General features: G+C 46.6%; 1 protein-coding gene across 3 annotated transcripts in view; it reads left to right on the forward strand.

The window, feature by feature from the left end:
- Nucleotides 1-298: 298 nt before the first annotated feature.
- ZNF800 (zinc finger protein 800) overlaps nt 299-16,972 on the forward strand; it is a 124,216-nt gene continuing 107,542 nt past the window's right edge. For 2 of the 3 annotated variants that reach the window (XM_082254769.1, XM_082254770.1), the window contains exon 1: nt 301-499. Coding sequence is in view for 2 of the 3 variants with exons in the window: in XM_082254770.1 (XP_082110896.1) it covers nt 470-499 (30 nt within the window). In the remaining variant the exon portion in view is untranslated. Of the gene's footprint in view, nt 500-16,972 lie in introns of all 3 variants that reach the window. The other variant, XM_082254771.1, reaches the window with a different exon arrangement.

Genomic DNA, 16,972 nt, shown 5'->3' on the forward strand with positions numbered 1-16,972 from the left:
GGTTTAGTCCAGGCACAGCTGACTGGATGTGGAATATATCCACCATCTCCCCCCTATTGAATACTTTGCTCCTGTTCTTACTCATACACCTGCCTGGCACCTTGTCCCCCCCCCAGTCCTGACTGAGCTGTGCGGAGTGCGCACGTGTTGGGGCCACAAAGCCGGCCGTGTGTAATGTGAGGTGGCTGGAAGGGCGCACTGGCGCGCTCTTTATAGGGGGGACTTTGTGCACAGCGCGGTGCTCCCTCCCTCAGCTTGGACATAGAGCGGCCACACTCCGCTTAGTGCTATTTAGCTGTAAGCCGAAGCGGTAAAGCCCCCGTCGGCAATCCCCTTGTTCAGGCGCCGCTTGATGACGCGCTGTCTCCTCCTCCCGCGGCTGCCTTGGGCTCAATAGTCGGGCCGGCTGGCTGGCGGGGCGTTGCGCACGGTGAGAGCGCGCCGTTGGGTGTCTGTGTCGGTGTGAGCCATGTTCCGGAGCTGGTGTGCCGAGCCTGAGGTAATCCCCCACCCCCATATCCCGGCTATATAAAGAGGAGGACTGTGCCGTGTGTTCCCTGCGCTCTTCTCTCTTCCTTCACTGATGCGCCCCAGCGCGCTCACCGTGCTTGCCCTTTCCTGGGTGCCATGTCTTCTCTGGAGTCCCCTCTCTGAGCCTTGGCGCTTCTCCTGTATACGGGCAATGAAGGGGCTCCCGGCCCGCCTCACCTCCACTCACCCCGGTGTCCGGAGAGGGCCGGCAGGTCCGCCTGTGGTGGCACCATGGTGGATGGTCCTGTGCCACTTGTCAGGGAGCGGAGAGGAGGAGCGGGGCCTCCAGGACAGCGCACGGTGTGGTGCTCGGGACCAGGCTGGGGCTGTGCTGTATACCGGGCACCGGCTGGGGCTGTGCTGAGCCCGGGAAGGCTGCGGCTGGGCTGTATGGAGCTGTGTGCGCAATGGGCCGAGGATGCTGGGAGCGCATGAGCCGGGCTGTGTACAGTGTGCATGGGCAGCCAATGCTTCTCACATGTCTTTGTTTACTCCTCACATTACAGCAGGTCACCCACTCTCTATATTGTGTGTGTGTGTATAGCTATGATGGACAGTCACTGGGATTTACTCTGGATTCATCCAGAGGATTGTACTCCTTCACCTCCTACTCTCAGGGATCCAACTGCCCAATGACAGCTTTATATTTCTGTATTCTGCTTCAACACATCTGGGAAGAACAAACCAACTTTAACCTGCTGCTGTACTGTTTGTACCTATAGGTAAGCCTTGGTATAGGCTTACCTATAGGTACTGTAAATATCTCCTAAACTTGCACCAATGACGTCATTGGCGCATGCGCTCTGACGGAACGGCCGCCCGTGCCGTTTCTTGGCTCCCACGTGCATGCATGGGAGTGACATCACACGGCTCCGGCCAGTAGCACAGCCAGAGTCTGCAGACTCGGAAGAAAGATGGGCGAAGATGGATACAGCCTCCAGCGGGGACGACGCAGGCTTTGTTTGCAGGTGTCACATAATGTGCCAGCATGCGTTGCATACTAGCACATAATGCATTTACTTTGCAGGTAACCAAAAAATGATCAGTCTTTAATTCCTCTTTAGTTTGGAAGTCCCCCCCTAACACTAAAATCTATAAATCTGCATCCGTTCTAAGACTAACCTAGCTAGCCCTGTTGGAAGTCCACCCTAACACTACAATCTATAAATCTGCAGGCATCCATGTTCTAAGACTAACCTAGCTAGCCCTGTAAAGAAGAATTCTTTACATAACTTTTTTGAAGCCACTTCGGTCTGGTCCCACGCTGAGCTGTCAGCTTCTCTGTGGAGGCGTGTGCAGAAGAGGCAGCTGACAACGGAAACCCCATAGTAAGTCTATGGGTGACATCACTTCCTATTTATATCCCAGTCGTTGTCAGCGGTTTCCTTTGCAGAGCTTCCACCACTGCAGACCAGAGCGGCTTCAGAAAAGTTATGTATACCGATATCTTCTTTACCGGGATGGATAGGTTAATCCTAGATTATAGATGCCTGTAAATTGAGATTTTAGTGTTATGGACTGTACAAACAACTCGAAAATTGAATGACAGATCATCTGTCCTTTTTTTTTTCTTTTTTTTTGCGCATGCTAATGGCTTTTTAAAAATGGAGAGATTGCTAAAGTTTGGAAAAATTTCTCATACGACAGAATAAAAAATCGAAAGTTATGTAATGTGTTGTAGTGTATTTTTCAGTTGTACTGATTAAATTAAATCTGGTATTGTACGAGAGAAATTTTCGTGCTTGTCCAATCAGATAATATCGGATGAACTGTTGTGATTAGCTCTCGAAAGCTCTGTACTAATGGTCCGATTATGATACAATTGCTGAGAAAGCAGTATTTTTTTGTCCAATTTTTCAGATCATGTGTATGGGTCATTAGGGTAGCCTTCTACTTTAACCACCTCTGGACCGGAAGGATTTGCCACCTAAATGACCTGGCCATATTTTGCAATTCGGCACTGCATTACTTTAATGGACAATTGCGCGATCGTGCGACGCTGTACCCAAATAAAATTGAATGTCGTTTTTTTTTTTTTTTCTCCCTACAAATAGCTTTCTTTTGGTGGTATGTGATCACCTGTGCAGTTTTTCTAATTTTTTTTTTTTTTTGCGCTTTATATAAAATATATATATATATATATATATATATATATATATATATATATATATATATATATATATATATATATATATATATATATATATATAATATTTTTCATTCTCCTATATCAGGGCTCAAAATTTCAATTCCTGAGCTACTAGCCTGGCCTTAAGGGTTACTCGCCACCAGTTGCCCCACCCCTAAATGCTCCCTCATAAATTATTTTATAAAATGACACTGTTAAATGTTTCTGCATGAATGCAGAAGTTGCACAAATATTAATAACAACTTTATCAGTGCCCCTCAATGCAGCCTCACTAGTGCAGGGGAAGAGAGAGGAAGAGGAAAGGCAGCCGGATAATCGGAGCAGGGATCACTGCACTGTAAAATCTTTTCATTTGAATTGCCAGGCGCTCAACTTCACACACAGTCCCGCCTCCTGGCTCGGCTCCTATGATAGAAGTACCAGCGGTGTTCTGTCTATCAAAGGAGCCAAACCAGGAGGCTGGACTACGTGTGAAGCTGAGCGCCCGGCAATTCAAATGAAAGATGTTACAGTGCAGTGATCCCCGCTCGGATTATCCGGCTGCCTTTCCTCTTCCTCTCCTCTCTCGCCCTCAATCATTTTCCACTTGCAAAATGCGAGCAGGCGAGTGGAAATTTTGAGTGCTGTGCTATATAACATTCCCAAAACAAAATGTAAAAATCTACATTTTTAAACATTTTAGACAAATTTTGTTTTCTGCTACATAAAAAAAATCGCAATAAGCGTATTTTGATTGGTTTGCGCAAAATTTATCGCATCTACTAACTATGGGAAAGATTTGTCATTTTTATTGTTTTGGGTTTTTTTTTTTTCGGAAAAAAAGATCGGACCCCTGACTGACATTTTTGACACTTTTGGGGGGACCAGGGACATTACTACAGTATTCAGTGCTGTTACTGTAATAATGACACTCGCAGGGAATGGGTTAACACTGGGTGATCAAGGGGTTAAATATGTACCTAGGGGCGTGTTTCTAACTGTGGGGGGCCTGGCTTGTGAAATGATCACAGCGACCTCTGTTCCTATATAGAAGGATCACAGGAACTCTATGATCATTCTAGGGAGAAGAACGGTCAGCTGTGTTCTTCTCTCTCAGCGGGCAACGATCGCGGGTGTCGGGTAGCAATCAGAGCCGCCTGCCCCATGCATCAGCTTTCCCGCTGTCAGGCAGGGGCGCGCAGCTGACTCGCCTCCTTGCTGCCTGTGTGCGACCGAAGTATACCTTCGGCGGTTCGCGCAAAAGTATAACTGTGGCAGGCGGTCGTAAAGTGGTAAGGGCAGCTTCACACCAGAAAGCATTCGGTCTTACTTTGACACTGCTTTTTCAGATTGCACAGCACCATGCAATGTTTTTTTTTTTGTTTTGCATGCGGCTTACAAGGGCAAGCACCTTATGTGTGGTATAGAAAACGCACCATTCTAGTGTGTACCGGCCCTAAAGGCTCATTCACACACAGGTGGTTAATACAAGCAAATGTACCCCCGCCACCCATAGAAAGACAGGCAGGTATTTAGGACTTTACACATGCCGTGGCTGCAATGCAAAATTGAACCGCATGCCCCAATCCACAGGGTATATTGCCACTCAGTGCAACCCATTTAAAACAAAACTAAACCCTCAACTTTTTCAGCAAAGGAAGCTGCCATCATAGCCTCTGATATTCAACTGGCATGATGCTGCCCATGTGATCAGTTATGACACCAGCCATTTGTTGGGTTGGCAATTTGGTTGGGAGCACAATCGGCTGAGACAGTTATCATGCAGTCACAACATGCTTTGAATGTAAGGCCCCTTTCACACGGGCTTTCTGATCCGCCTGTCAGTTTTTCAGGTGGACCTGATCGGATGCTCAATGCAGCCCTATGGAGCAGCGGGTGTCAGTGGAGACATCTCCGCTGACACCCGCTGCTATCCGATCCTGTCCGTGAAATCCGGATGGATGGAAACCCTATTTCTCCAGTCGTCTGTCCAGGACAGCACAGGAGATATAGGCTCCACCTCCGGAGACAGGAAACACAAAGGATCAGGTGAATAAAGGGGCGGACACCCACCATCTTCCCCAGTCTTTTGTGTTTCCTCCCCGGAGGAGGAGGCAGGTGTGGAGCTCTGCTGTACCTGTCCTGGAAGGAGGTCAGCGATGGGGGGCCCCGGTGGTCGACGAGGCCGTGTCCGGCGCATCTCCTCCTGGAGCCCGGGGAGGGCTATGTCCAGTACCTGCTACAAGGGGGAGTCCGGTCGCCGTACCGAGGACTTCCGCATTCGGGCAGGGGGACGCATGCGCAGGCCTTGAGTTCCGGCCTTTGGAGCGCATAGGAGGAGGGCGGGGCTTACGGCGCATCACTTCCGGTTCCGGCTCTCACAGCGGTGATGATGCCGGAACCATGGCGGTTTATTTAAACTGCTGAAACCGCTACAGGTCGGCGAGGCTTCCCTGTGCAAGAATGCAGCGGCGGGATGTTACAGGAGGAAGAGGCCTCTCTCATGGAGACTGCAGGACCCAGCGGTGGTGGCGCCATCCCAGCCCAGGTAGGTGTCACAGGGGTAGGCTACCTACTAGGCTGGGAGAGGGGGGGGTGAGTACAGGGGCCCTCAGAATGCTGTGATTCCCCTGTTGGTTTTACTCTTCCCCCCCCCCCCCCTCAAAGCTGAGTCCAGGCTAATGAGCCTAGGAACTCTGGCTTAGCTTCTCTGGCAGGGGGAGGGGGTGGCTATTGTAGTTTATCCCCCCTCCTTGTTTTTTTCTGTTAGGGTCTCACCATCTCCTTGTTTTTTCCCTCTTCTCCTCTTCAGGCTCAGCCCGAAGACACAGAGAAACCTTTGGGGAAGAAAAGATGCCCGTCCTGTGCTGCTAAGTTTGAGGGCTGGAGTAAACCCCTTTGTAAACCCTGTATAGACAAATTGGTCTATAAGGAGTCAACAGGGGCATGCTAGGATTTAATCGCAGGAGTCCAAAAGGAGATGAAAGCGATTAAATCTATGCTGTGTAGCATAGAGACCCCCAAACAGCCAGCAGAAGCCCCCCCTAGTTTCAGCCCCAGAGGAGGGTGTAGAAACAGAGGCAGAGGACTCAGATTCCCTTGAAGAGCTTAGTGAGGCAGCTTCTTCCAGGGAGGTCCTTGAGTTAGGGACTAAATCGCCTAGGTATAAGTTATCACTGGAGGAAGTGGATGCTTTACTAGGAGTGATTTATGAGACCTTAGAAATTAAGGAAGAGCAGGTCTCTCTGTCCCTACATGACAAAATGTACCAAACCCTGAAAGAAGCTCAGTCTAGGGTATTTCCGGTACATGAAACTTTGTCGGACTCCATTAAAAAGGAGTGGGTGGAGCCTGAAAAGAAGCTGTTTTTCCCAAAGAGCTTAAAGAGGAGGTTTCCCTTTTAAGGAGGACCCCTCTTGTATTTGGAACAAGGTTCCCAAGCTGGATGCGGCCTTCTCACAATGCGCCAAATCTACAGACCTGGCCTTTGAGGATATGGGTGTCCTTAAAGAGCCTATGGATAAGAGAATAGAGATTCTCCTTAAAAGGTCATGGGAGGCAGTTATGGCTAACCTAAAACCAGCTATGGCCACAACAGTGGTGGCCAGAAATCTGGAGGTTTGGCTGGACCAACTTAAAGCCCATCTGGAAGGAGGGACTTCCCGTAAAGAAATTCTGGATTCCCTTCCTATGCTGTCAAAAGCGGCCGGATATATGGCAGATGCTTCGGCAGAATCAGTCAAGTTGTCCGCCAGAACTGCAGCCCTGGTGAACTCTTCACGTAGGGCCTTGTGGTTGAAGTCATGGTCAGGGGACTTAGCGTCCAAGACGAAGCTTTGTGGTATCCCCTTTGAAGGGGACCTTTTATTCGGCCCAGACCTAGAGAAGGTCCTGGACCGAACAGCTGACAGGAAAAAAGCTTTTCCGTCAAAGCCCAAGAAAGCTCCAGAGCGACGTTTTTTTCGTCCCCAAAGACCACAAGGGCAAACTTCCAAAATGCCAGCCACTAAAAAACAGTGGGGGAGAGGACAACAAAAGAAAGGTATTATCTTTTCCTCTCCTAAAAAAAAAAACCTCTAAACCCCAATGACCGGGTCCCGGTGGGGGGAAGGTTGGGTCAAATCCTCCCACAGTGGGAAAGCGTGACCCAAAACAGGTTCATATTGAGGATTATCAGGGAAGGTTATCAGATTCAGTTCCAGGGTATTCCACCCGCGAGAACATTTCTGACTTCCCCTCCAAAAGATCCCCTAAAGGCGTCGGCACTGTTGTCGCAGATTGGTGACCTTGTGGACCAGAGAGTCCTTGTCCCAGTGCCCCAAGAAGAAACAAACATGGGTTTCTACTCGCACGTCTTTGTGGTGAAAAAGCCGTCAGGGAGTTTTCGGCTAATCCTGAACCTGAAACCTCTGAACAGATGGGTGACCTACAAGAAGTTCTGGATGGAAACCATCTTTACGGTAAAAGCCATGCTCCCCCCAAATTGCTTTATGGCCTCCCTAGATCTAAGGGATGCCTATCTTCATATCCCTATTCACAAGAAGTCTCAAAAACTTTTAAGAATAGCGATAAGATGGGGGAGTGCTGTTCGCCATCTGCAGTTCAGAGCCCTGCCATTCGGACTAAGTTCTTCTCCCAGGATTTTCACCAAAGTCCTGGCAGAAGCACTGGCTCCCTTAAGACTAAGGGGAATCTCGGTCATTCCGTATCTGGACGACCTTTTATTTTTTGCCCATTCCTTTCCCCAGTTACAGGAGGACTTGCGGGTGGTCACCCGGTTCTTGGAGGACCTGGGTTGGTTAATCAACAAGGAGATCTGATCCCAACGCAAGAATTGTGCTATCTGGGGTACAGGATAAATTCAATAGAGCAGAAAGTTTTTCTCACTCTAGAAAAGGGGGAAAAGGTAAAGGCGACAGCAGCCGCCCTGCAATCCAACATGGCACTGTCCACCAGGACAGCTATGTCAGGCCTAGGGTTCCTCGCAGCAACAATACCAGCTGTTCCTTGGGCAAGGGCCCACTTTCGGTGTCTCCAAGCCAACATCCTGAGAGTTTGGGACGGGAGACAACAATCCCTGGACAAGACCATCCGTTTATCTCCAAAAGCCAAGCAATCGCTCTGGTGGTGGAGAAAAGAAGAAAACCTCTGGGGGGGGGCCTTCAGTGGTCCTTCCCAGTGTCCGTCCGAATAACTACGGACGCCAGTACCTGGGGCTGGGGAGCCCATTGGGGAACGAGGATGGCACAGGGAGCATGGTCCAGAAGGGAATCTCGGGAATCGGCCAATTGGAGAGAACTACGGGCAATCTGGGAAGCCCTAAGAGTGTTCTCCAAGGACCTGAACGGACACCATGTACAGGTCCTATCGGACAACGTGGTGGCGGTCGCTTACGTCAACAAACAGGGAGGGACTCGGTGCCCGTCCCTGATGCAGCTGACGGCGAACCTTTTTTCCTGGGCAGAAGTAAACCTGAGCTCTATTTCCGCAGTCCACCTAAGGGGTGTGGACAACGAGATGGCCGACTTTCTAAGTCGCCATCAGGTATCGGAAGCAGAGTGGTCCCTAAACAGGGAAGTCTTCCAGTTGGTGACCCAGAGATGGGGCGTTCCAGACATAGATCTGTTCGCCAGCAGGACGAACAACCAAGTACCATGGTACTTTTCCCTAGAGAAAGGCGGAGGAGCCATAGGGCTGGATGCCTTAGCTCAGGAATGGACGTCTCAGCTGAGTTATGATTTTCCCCCGTTCAAATTGATTCCTCTCGTGTTAAGGAAGTTCATCAAGGAGGATACCACCTTAATCCTGATAGCCCCGTTTTGGCCAAACAGGCCTTTTTTTTTCATCCCCGAGGCGTCTAGCAGTGGGTCCCCCCCTCGTGCTCCCAGAGAGGGAAGACCTGCTATCTCAAGGGCCGATACAACTGCCAAAGATTCAGAGAATGAAGTTGGCAGCCTGGTATCTGAAGAAAGTCTTTTGAAGTCAAAAGGACTTTCAGATAAGGTGATCCGCACAATTCTTTCTAGTAGAAAGGTCACCCAGGCAATTTATTTTAAGTATTGGAAAATTTTTTGTTCTTGGCTAAAAACCGATAACAGGGAGGTCGGTATTCCAGCCATTCTTGAATTTCTGCAGGAAGGTGCAGACAAGGGACTGGCCGTTAGCACTTTAAAAGTAGCGGCATTGTCAGTGTTTCTGGAAAGATCCCTGGCTTTAGAACCTTTGGTGGTGAGGTTCTTCAAGGGACTATCCAGAATTAGACCAGTTCCATTTAAGGTTCTTCCTAAATGGGACTTGTCAATAGTACTACAGGGTTGGATAAAACTTTCGCAGGACGCAGACCTGTCGTTAAAATATATCACCCTTAAGACAGCCTTTCTGGTAGCAATTTCTACAGCCAGGCGCATTAGTGAGCTTCAGGCGCTTTCAGTTAGGGAACCTTTTCTTCAAGTTTTTGAAGACAGGTTGGTCGTACGTACAGATCCAGGATTCCTACCTAAAGTGGCTTCCAGGTTCCACAGGGCCCAAGAAATGGTGTTACAATCCTTCTGTTCCTCCCCTTCCAATCCAAAGGAAGCAGAGTCTCATCTTTTAGATGTCAGGGCTTGTGTGTTAAGCTATCTAGAATGGTCTAAGAGCTTTAGAAAATCCAATGCTTTATTTGTAGTGCATTCAGGGAAAAATAAGGGGCAGCAGGCTTCAAAGAATACTATAGCCAGGTGGATTAAACAGGCGATAGTAGAAGCTTATAGAAGTTTAGATAAGGAATGCCCTTTTTCTCTGTTAGCCCACTCCACGAGGGCATTATCTGCTTCTTGGGCGGAGCGGGCTGGGGCGACACCAGAGCAAATTTGCAAAGCAGCCACCTGGTCTAGCTTCTCGACATTCATCAAGCACTACAGACTGGACCTTCTCTCTGCGCAAGATCAAGCGTTTGGAAGGAAGGTCCTCCAGGCGGTAGTCCCACCCTAATCTGGTAAGTTCTCGTTGATCTCTCCTGTGCTGTCCTGGACAGACGACTGGAGAAAAACCAGAGTTGGACTTACCGGTAACTCTGTTTCTAGGAGTCGTCCAGGACAGCAGGGATTCCCTCCCTATAATGCTGTTTTTAACCATGGGCAAGTGTTTTTTTTGTCTTGTTACAGATGCCATGTCCGGGGAGTTCTCGGATAAAGACTGGGGAAGATGGTGGGTGTCCGCCCCTTTATTCACCTGATCCTTTGTGTTTCCTGTCTCCGGAGGTGGAGCCTATATCTCCTGTGCTGTCCTGGACGACTCCTAGAAACAGAGTTACCGGTAAGTCTAACTCTGGTTTTTTCCATCCGTCTGGAGGATCGGGTCGGATGAGAACAGGCGGTCGGTCCGTTCTCATCCGATCTCCCCATAGAGGACAGCGGGGACGGAGCTGTCATCCGCCTGCTCAGCGGGGATCGGTGGATCGATCCCCCGCTGAGAACGGACTCCGTTGGGCGCGCCGCCAGTGTGAAAGAAGTCTAATTGTTTGGGGAAACCAATAAATCCATCAGTTTAGCTTTGCTTTAAAGTAGAGCTTTACCCATAACCTCCTGATAGAAAGAAAATGTTCTTTAGCAAGGAACATGCATTCCACATTAATTATGCCACCAAACTTAGTTTTGGTAAAAAAAATCCCAATGAGTGTATTTTGATTGGTTTGAGCAAAAGTTATCGCATCTACAAACTAGGGGAAAGATTTGTCATTTTTATTTATGTTTGTTTCTTTACTAGTAATGGTGGCGATCTGCGTTTTTTTTTTTTTTTGGGATTGCGGAGGACAGATCAGACCCCTGACTGACATTTTTGACACTTTTGGGGGGACCAGTGCTAAACATATGCACTGTTACTGTAATAATGACACTGGCAGGGAAGTGGTTAACACCAGGGGCGATCAAAGGGTTAAATGTGTACCTAGGGGGTGATTCGAACTGTGTTGGGCCAGACTTGGTGGATGGACACAGGAATTTCGGAACACAGGAGCCCTGTTTCAATCAGTGACCTATAAGCAGTTTGCCGTGTTTACAACGGCACACCACCTTCTGTCAGTCCCTGCAGCGTTCGCTGGGGGCCATCGGGGCCACCGAACCTGTTGCTTAGCTGCAAGGCTAGAAAGCGGGCGCGCGATCGCGCCGCCGGTGGCGTTGCGTCTGAGACCCGCTCCTGCAAGATGCCGTACAGGTAAAGCAGTTTGCGCAGGAGAGCCAGCCTGCCGCTGTATATTTGCGGCGGCTGGGCTTTTTTTTTAAACTGTTAATGGAGGTTCACACTTAAGCTGTGTGGTACGCCGCATGTGATCCTGATAGGAATCGTACCCCATTCCTATTTAAACAGCATGCAATTCAAGCCCATTCATTTTGTATGGGCTTAAATCGCACCGCGCACTAAAAGGTGCATGGCTTTTTTTTTTTTTTTTTTTTTTTGTTTGCTGTACTGAAAAGCACGCATGAGATCTGATTCTTGCAATCACACTGCATTTTTTTACTTGTTTTGGGATTTCATTAATTTAACATTGACACTGGTGGCAAATCACATGGAGTGCGATTTCAGTGTGGTGCTGGGAATGCTCAGGGTTGGCTGTTTTCCGCACTGCATATATGTGAACTGGGGCTTAGGCCTTGTTCGTACTTGCTCAAAATACTGATGTCTAACAAACGTGCTTTTAGTGTTAATACGAGTTGAGTCTGACGTGTTAAAACTGCACCTGAGATGGCCCCCCCCCCCCCTTTTTTTTTTTTTTTTTTTTTTACTTTTGTGAACAAGGCCTAATGTGTCGCAAATGTGTGTCAGCACGTTTATAGTGCATTACCATAGACTTAAATGGGTTGAATTGCTTTGAATCTTTCCAAACTCCCCATGAAGCTTCAATTTGGAAGCAAAGTGATGCTTCATGTTTTGATAGTGTGAACAGCACTGTGTGCTCTCCAATGGCATAGGAGTTTGAGGAGCTTTTTAAAACTTGCCTCAAACTCCTGCTTTCAATGCCAGCGTGAACAGGGCCTTAAGCTGGATACACACTATACAACTGTTAGATTTCCTTTTAGATTTACCTTTTTTTAAAGCGGAGTTCTGGCCACATTTTGAACTTCCCATCATACATAACCTTATCACATGATAAAAATGAATTGGATATTTTTTTTTTTTTTGGTTCGCTTACCTCATTTTTGATAAAAAATCACTGCACTTCCTCCTCATGCAGCCGCTGACGTCATTTCCTGCTTTGCATTGACTCCTGAGGAGTCAATGCACCTGCACTTGTGTCCTTCGTCACTTCTGGTGCAGGCGCGTCATTCTCTGCCGATGGATGGAGAACAGCTTCTGGGCATGAACAATGACGTGGGATGACGCGACTGCCCCGGAAGTGACAAGGGTATAGCATTGTTGAAAAAAAATAAATAATTTTTATGGGTTTACAACCTCTTTAAGTGCAGAGGGCAATGCTTTAACATGGTGCAATGCATGTGGTTGTGGCAAGGTGGTTTAGGGTTTTAAGGGTTAAAACAGGCAGTGTGGCAACCGTATCTCCTGCTTGCCAATGGCCAACTGCCACCTGAAAATCCAAAATGGGTTGCTTTTCAGAGGGGTGGCGTGTGAGAATTAGTGTTAGGGGTTTGTTCATACCTACACAAGAGCAACAGTGCATGCTTGTTTGTGCATCGCGTTTTAAGGCAGTTCATTCAATGACATTACATGATTATTGGTTACTGTGCACATCTGCTTTATTTTGTCTTAAATTCCTCTGTGTGTCCGGGAACAGAATAGATACTCGGAACGCTCCTAAATGCATGTAAACCCATGTTTAAATGCAGAAGCACTTCATCACGGAGGCATAAATGCTCATGCACTCGGGTACTTTTTTGGCATACAATGTACAGTATCTCACAAAAGTGAGTAAACCCCTCACATTTTTGTAAATATTTTATTATATCTTTTCATGTGACAACACTGAGGCCCCGTTCACACTGGGGCGACGCTACTTCCCAGGGTGACCTCACATAACATTGAAGTCTATGCAGGTCGCTCTGGGTCGCCCCAAAGAAGCTCCGGACCCTTTTTCTAAGTCGGAGCGACTTGTGTCGCTCCTATTAGAACGGGTCCACAGCGTCTCTATGCGAGGCGACCTGTCAGGCGACCAGGTCGCCCCAGTGTGTACGGGGGCTGAAGAAATGACACTTTGCTACAATGTAAAGTAGTGAGTGTACACAGCTTGTATAACAGTGTAAATTTGCTGTCCTCATCAAAATAACTCAACACACAGCCAATATTTGTCTAAACCGCTGGCAACAAAAATGAGAACACCCCTACGTGAAAATGTCCAAATTGGGGCCCAAACAGCCATTTTCCCGCCCCGGTGTCATGTGACTCGTTAGTGTTACAAGGTTCCAGGTGTGAATGGGGAGCGGGGGTGTTAAATTTGGTGTTATTGCTCTCACTCTCTCATACTGGTCACTGGAAGTTCAATATGGCACCTCATGGCAAAGAACTCTGAGGAACTGAAAAAGAAAGAATTGTTGCTCCACGTAACGATGGCCTAGGCTATAGGAAGATTGCCAAGACCCTGAAACTGAGCTGCAGCTTCGTGGCCAAGACAAGAGGTTTAACAGGACAGGTTCCACTCAGAACAGGCCTCGCCATGGTCGATCAAAGGAGTTGAGTGAGTGCACGTGCTCGGTGTCATTTTCAGAGGTTGCCTTTGGGAAATGGACGTATGAGTGCTGCCAGCATTGCTGCAGAGGTTGAAGGGGTAGTGGGTCAGCCTGTTGGTGCTCAGACCATACGCCACACACTGCATCAAGTTGGTCTGCATTGCTGTCGTCCCAGAATGAAGCCTCTTCTAAAGATGATGCACCAGAAAGCCCAGAAACAGTTTGCTGAAGACAAGCAGATTAAGGACATGGATTACTGGAACCATGTCCTGTGGTCTGATGAGACCAAGATAAACGTATTTGGTTCAGATGGTGTCATGCATGTGTGGCAGCAACCAGGTGAGGAGTACAAAGACAAGTGTGTCTTGCCTACAGTCAAGCATGGTGGTGGGAGTGTCATGATCTGGGGCTGCATGAGTGCTGCCGGCACTGGGGAGCTACAGTTCATTGAGCGAATGATGAACGCTAACATGTACTGTGACATACTGAAGCAGAGCATGATCCCCTTCCCTTTGGAGACTGAGCCGCAGGGCAGTATTCCAACATAACGACCCCAAACACACCTCCAAGACGACCACTGCCTTGCTAATGAAGCTGAGGGTAAAAGTGATGGACTGGGCAAACATGTCTCCAGACCTAAACCCTATTGTGCATCTGTGGGACATCCTCAAAATGGAAGATGGGGGAAGCGCAAGGTCTCGAACATCCACCAGCTCTGTGATGTCGCCATGGAGGAGTGGAAGAGGACTCGAGTGGCAACTTGTGAAGCTCTGGTGATCTACATGCCCAAGAGGGTTAAGGCAGTGCTGGAAAATATTGGTGGCCACACAATATTGACACTTAGGGGTGTACTCACTTTTGTTGCCAGAAGTTTAGACATTAATGGCTGTTTGTTATTTTAAGGGGATAGCAAATTTACACTGTTCAAGCTGTACACTCACTATTTTACATTGTAGCAAAGTGTCATTTCTTCAGTGTTGTCACATGAAAAGATATAATAAAATATTTACAAAAATGTGAGGGGTGTACTCACTGTTGTGAGATACTGTATATTGCCGCTAAATTTCCATGCCTAGTTGTACAGTTGTATACAGCTGATCGTAGTAATCAATGGCTGTACTTGGGTTTATGCTCCTGCTTGCGTAAAGTGGCGTATGTATATGCATCCAGGGTTGTACATCCATATGCATGTGTGTGTTTAAGCAAGTAGTATAAACACAGCCCTTCATTACACTCGCGTACAGCTCTGGGTGTGACAATGCACCCAGAATTTACATTGTATTCTGAAAGCACACGTATGCATGAGCCCTTATGCTTCCCAGATCCAGTGATCCTGCTTTTAAATGTATGGGTTTACATGCTTTTAGAGCAGGCATGTCCAACCTGCGGCCCAGAACCACAGGCAATGCGGCCCACTGCCCCCTCACAATTTTTTATTTTTTTTGCTGGGGAGGAAGGAAGTTGAGTCGGGGTGCGGCCACAGAGGCAGCCTCGGAGGGTATCATCCACTAGTTGTTAAATTAGTGCTGGGGGGGGGGGCGCAGCAGCACGGGAAGGGCACAGCAGCGTTTTATTACGTGTATACCTTAACAAATAGTGTATATTATATGCGGCCTGAGAATTTCTGTACACTCAATGTGGCCCAGAGAAGCCAAAAGGTTGATTAACACACGTTTTAGAGCAGGGCTCGACAAACCCCGGGCGCTAGGTCTCATTTGCGACTAGTATTAGCAACCTGGCGCCTGGGGTGCCCTGCAGGAGGTGTCCTGTCCCTCTTGCGCCCCACCCCCTCCCCGAGTGCACGGACTTCTGCGCCGTCCAAAAATTGAGGCCCTGGCTTTTCGGCTTCTGTGAGATGAGAGAGGCTTCCAATGGAGAACTGGCGCCCTCTTGTGGTGGCCGGGAGTAATGACTGTTTCCACTGCCTGTTCTCAATGCATTCCCATCTCCTTCCCAAGAGGAGATGAGGGAAGTTTTTGCAGGCTTCATCTCCCTTTCCAGTTACCTTTTGCTTAAAGGTAAGTGGACAGGGAGTGTGGTTACAGTATTACTAATTTTATTTTTTAAATTTAAAAAAAAATAATTCTTTTTTTTTTTTTTTTTTTTTTTTAATAACCGCTTCCATACAGAGCAGTTAGACCCCCTTCCTGCCCAGACCAATTTAAATGACAATTGCTCAGTCATGCTACACTGTAACCAAACAAAATTTTTTTATCATTTTTTTCACACAAATAGAGCTTTCTTTTGGTGGTATTTGATCACAACTGGGTTTTTTTTTTTTTTCGTGATAGAAGCAAAAAAAGAGCAAAAATTTTGAAAAAAAAAACTTTTTTTTTTTTAGTTTCTATTATAAAATTTTGCAAAAAATTAATTTTTCTTCATACATTTGGGCCAAAATTTTATACTGCTACATATCTCTGGTAAAATTAACCCAAATTAGTGTATATTCTTTAGTCTGTGTGAAAGTTATTGAGTCTAGAAGCTATGGTACCAATTACTGAAAATTGATCACGCCAGATGTACTGATGGCCTATCTCCTTTCTTGAGGCCCTGAAATGTCAGGACAGTACAAATACCCCCCAAATGACCCATTTTTGTAAAGTAGACAGTCCAAGGTATTTAGTAAGAGGCATGGTGAGTTTTTTGAAGTTATAATTTTTTTCCCACAATTCTTGGGAAAATGAAGAAAATTTTTTATTTTTTTTCCCAAAACGTTGTCAATTTATAAGCTATTTCTAACACATAGCATGTACACAGCAAAAATGACACCCCAAAATTCATTCTGCTTCTCCTTCTGAGTATGGTGATACCACATGTGTGAGACTTTTACACAGCCTGGCCACAAAAAGAGACTCCACGTCCAAGTAGCACCATAAGGCGTTTTAGGAGCATAAATACACATAAAACTTTCTTACTACCTATCACACTTTTCAAGGCCCTAGAGCACCAATACAATGGAAAAGTCCACAAAATGACCCCATTTTGGAAAGCAAACACTCCAACGTATATTCTATGAGGCATTATGGGTCCTTTGAACATGTCATTTTTTTCCACAAGTTTTTGGAAAATGTGGGGAAAAAAATAAACTTTTTTTTTTTTTACACAAAGTTGTCAATTTATAGGATATTCCTAACACATAGCATGTACATAGCAAAAATGACACCCCAAAATACATTCTGCCACTCCTTCGGAGTATGGCAATACCACATGTGTGAGACTTTTTCACAGCCTAGCCATATAGAGGGGCCCAACATCCAAGGAGCACCATCATGCATCCTAGCCACTTGCCTAGGCCTATTTTTGACATTTGGTGTTTACAAGCTAAAATCAGTTGTTTTTGCTAGAAAACTACTTGGAACCCCAAAACATTATATATATATATATATATATATATATATATATATATATATATATATATATATATATATATATATATATATATATATATATATATATATATATATATATATAATTTTTTTTTTTTTTTTTTTTAGCAGAGACCATAAAGAATAAAATGGAGATTATTGCAATATTTTTTATCACACCGTATTTGCGCAGCGGTCTTCCAATCGCAATTTGTTTTGGAAAAAAATTCACTTTTTTTAATTAAAAAAATAAGAAACCAGTAAAGTTAGCCCAATTGTTTTCCATAATG

The sequence above is a fragment of the Pelophylax lessonae genome (genome assembly GCF_965119305.1).
Source record: "Pelophylax lessonae genome assembly, chromosome: 4".
NCBI classification, from domain to species: Eukaryota; Metazoa; Chordata; class Amphibia; order Anura; family Ranidae; genus Pelophylax; species Pelophylax lessonae.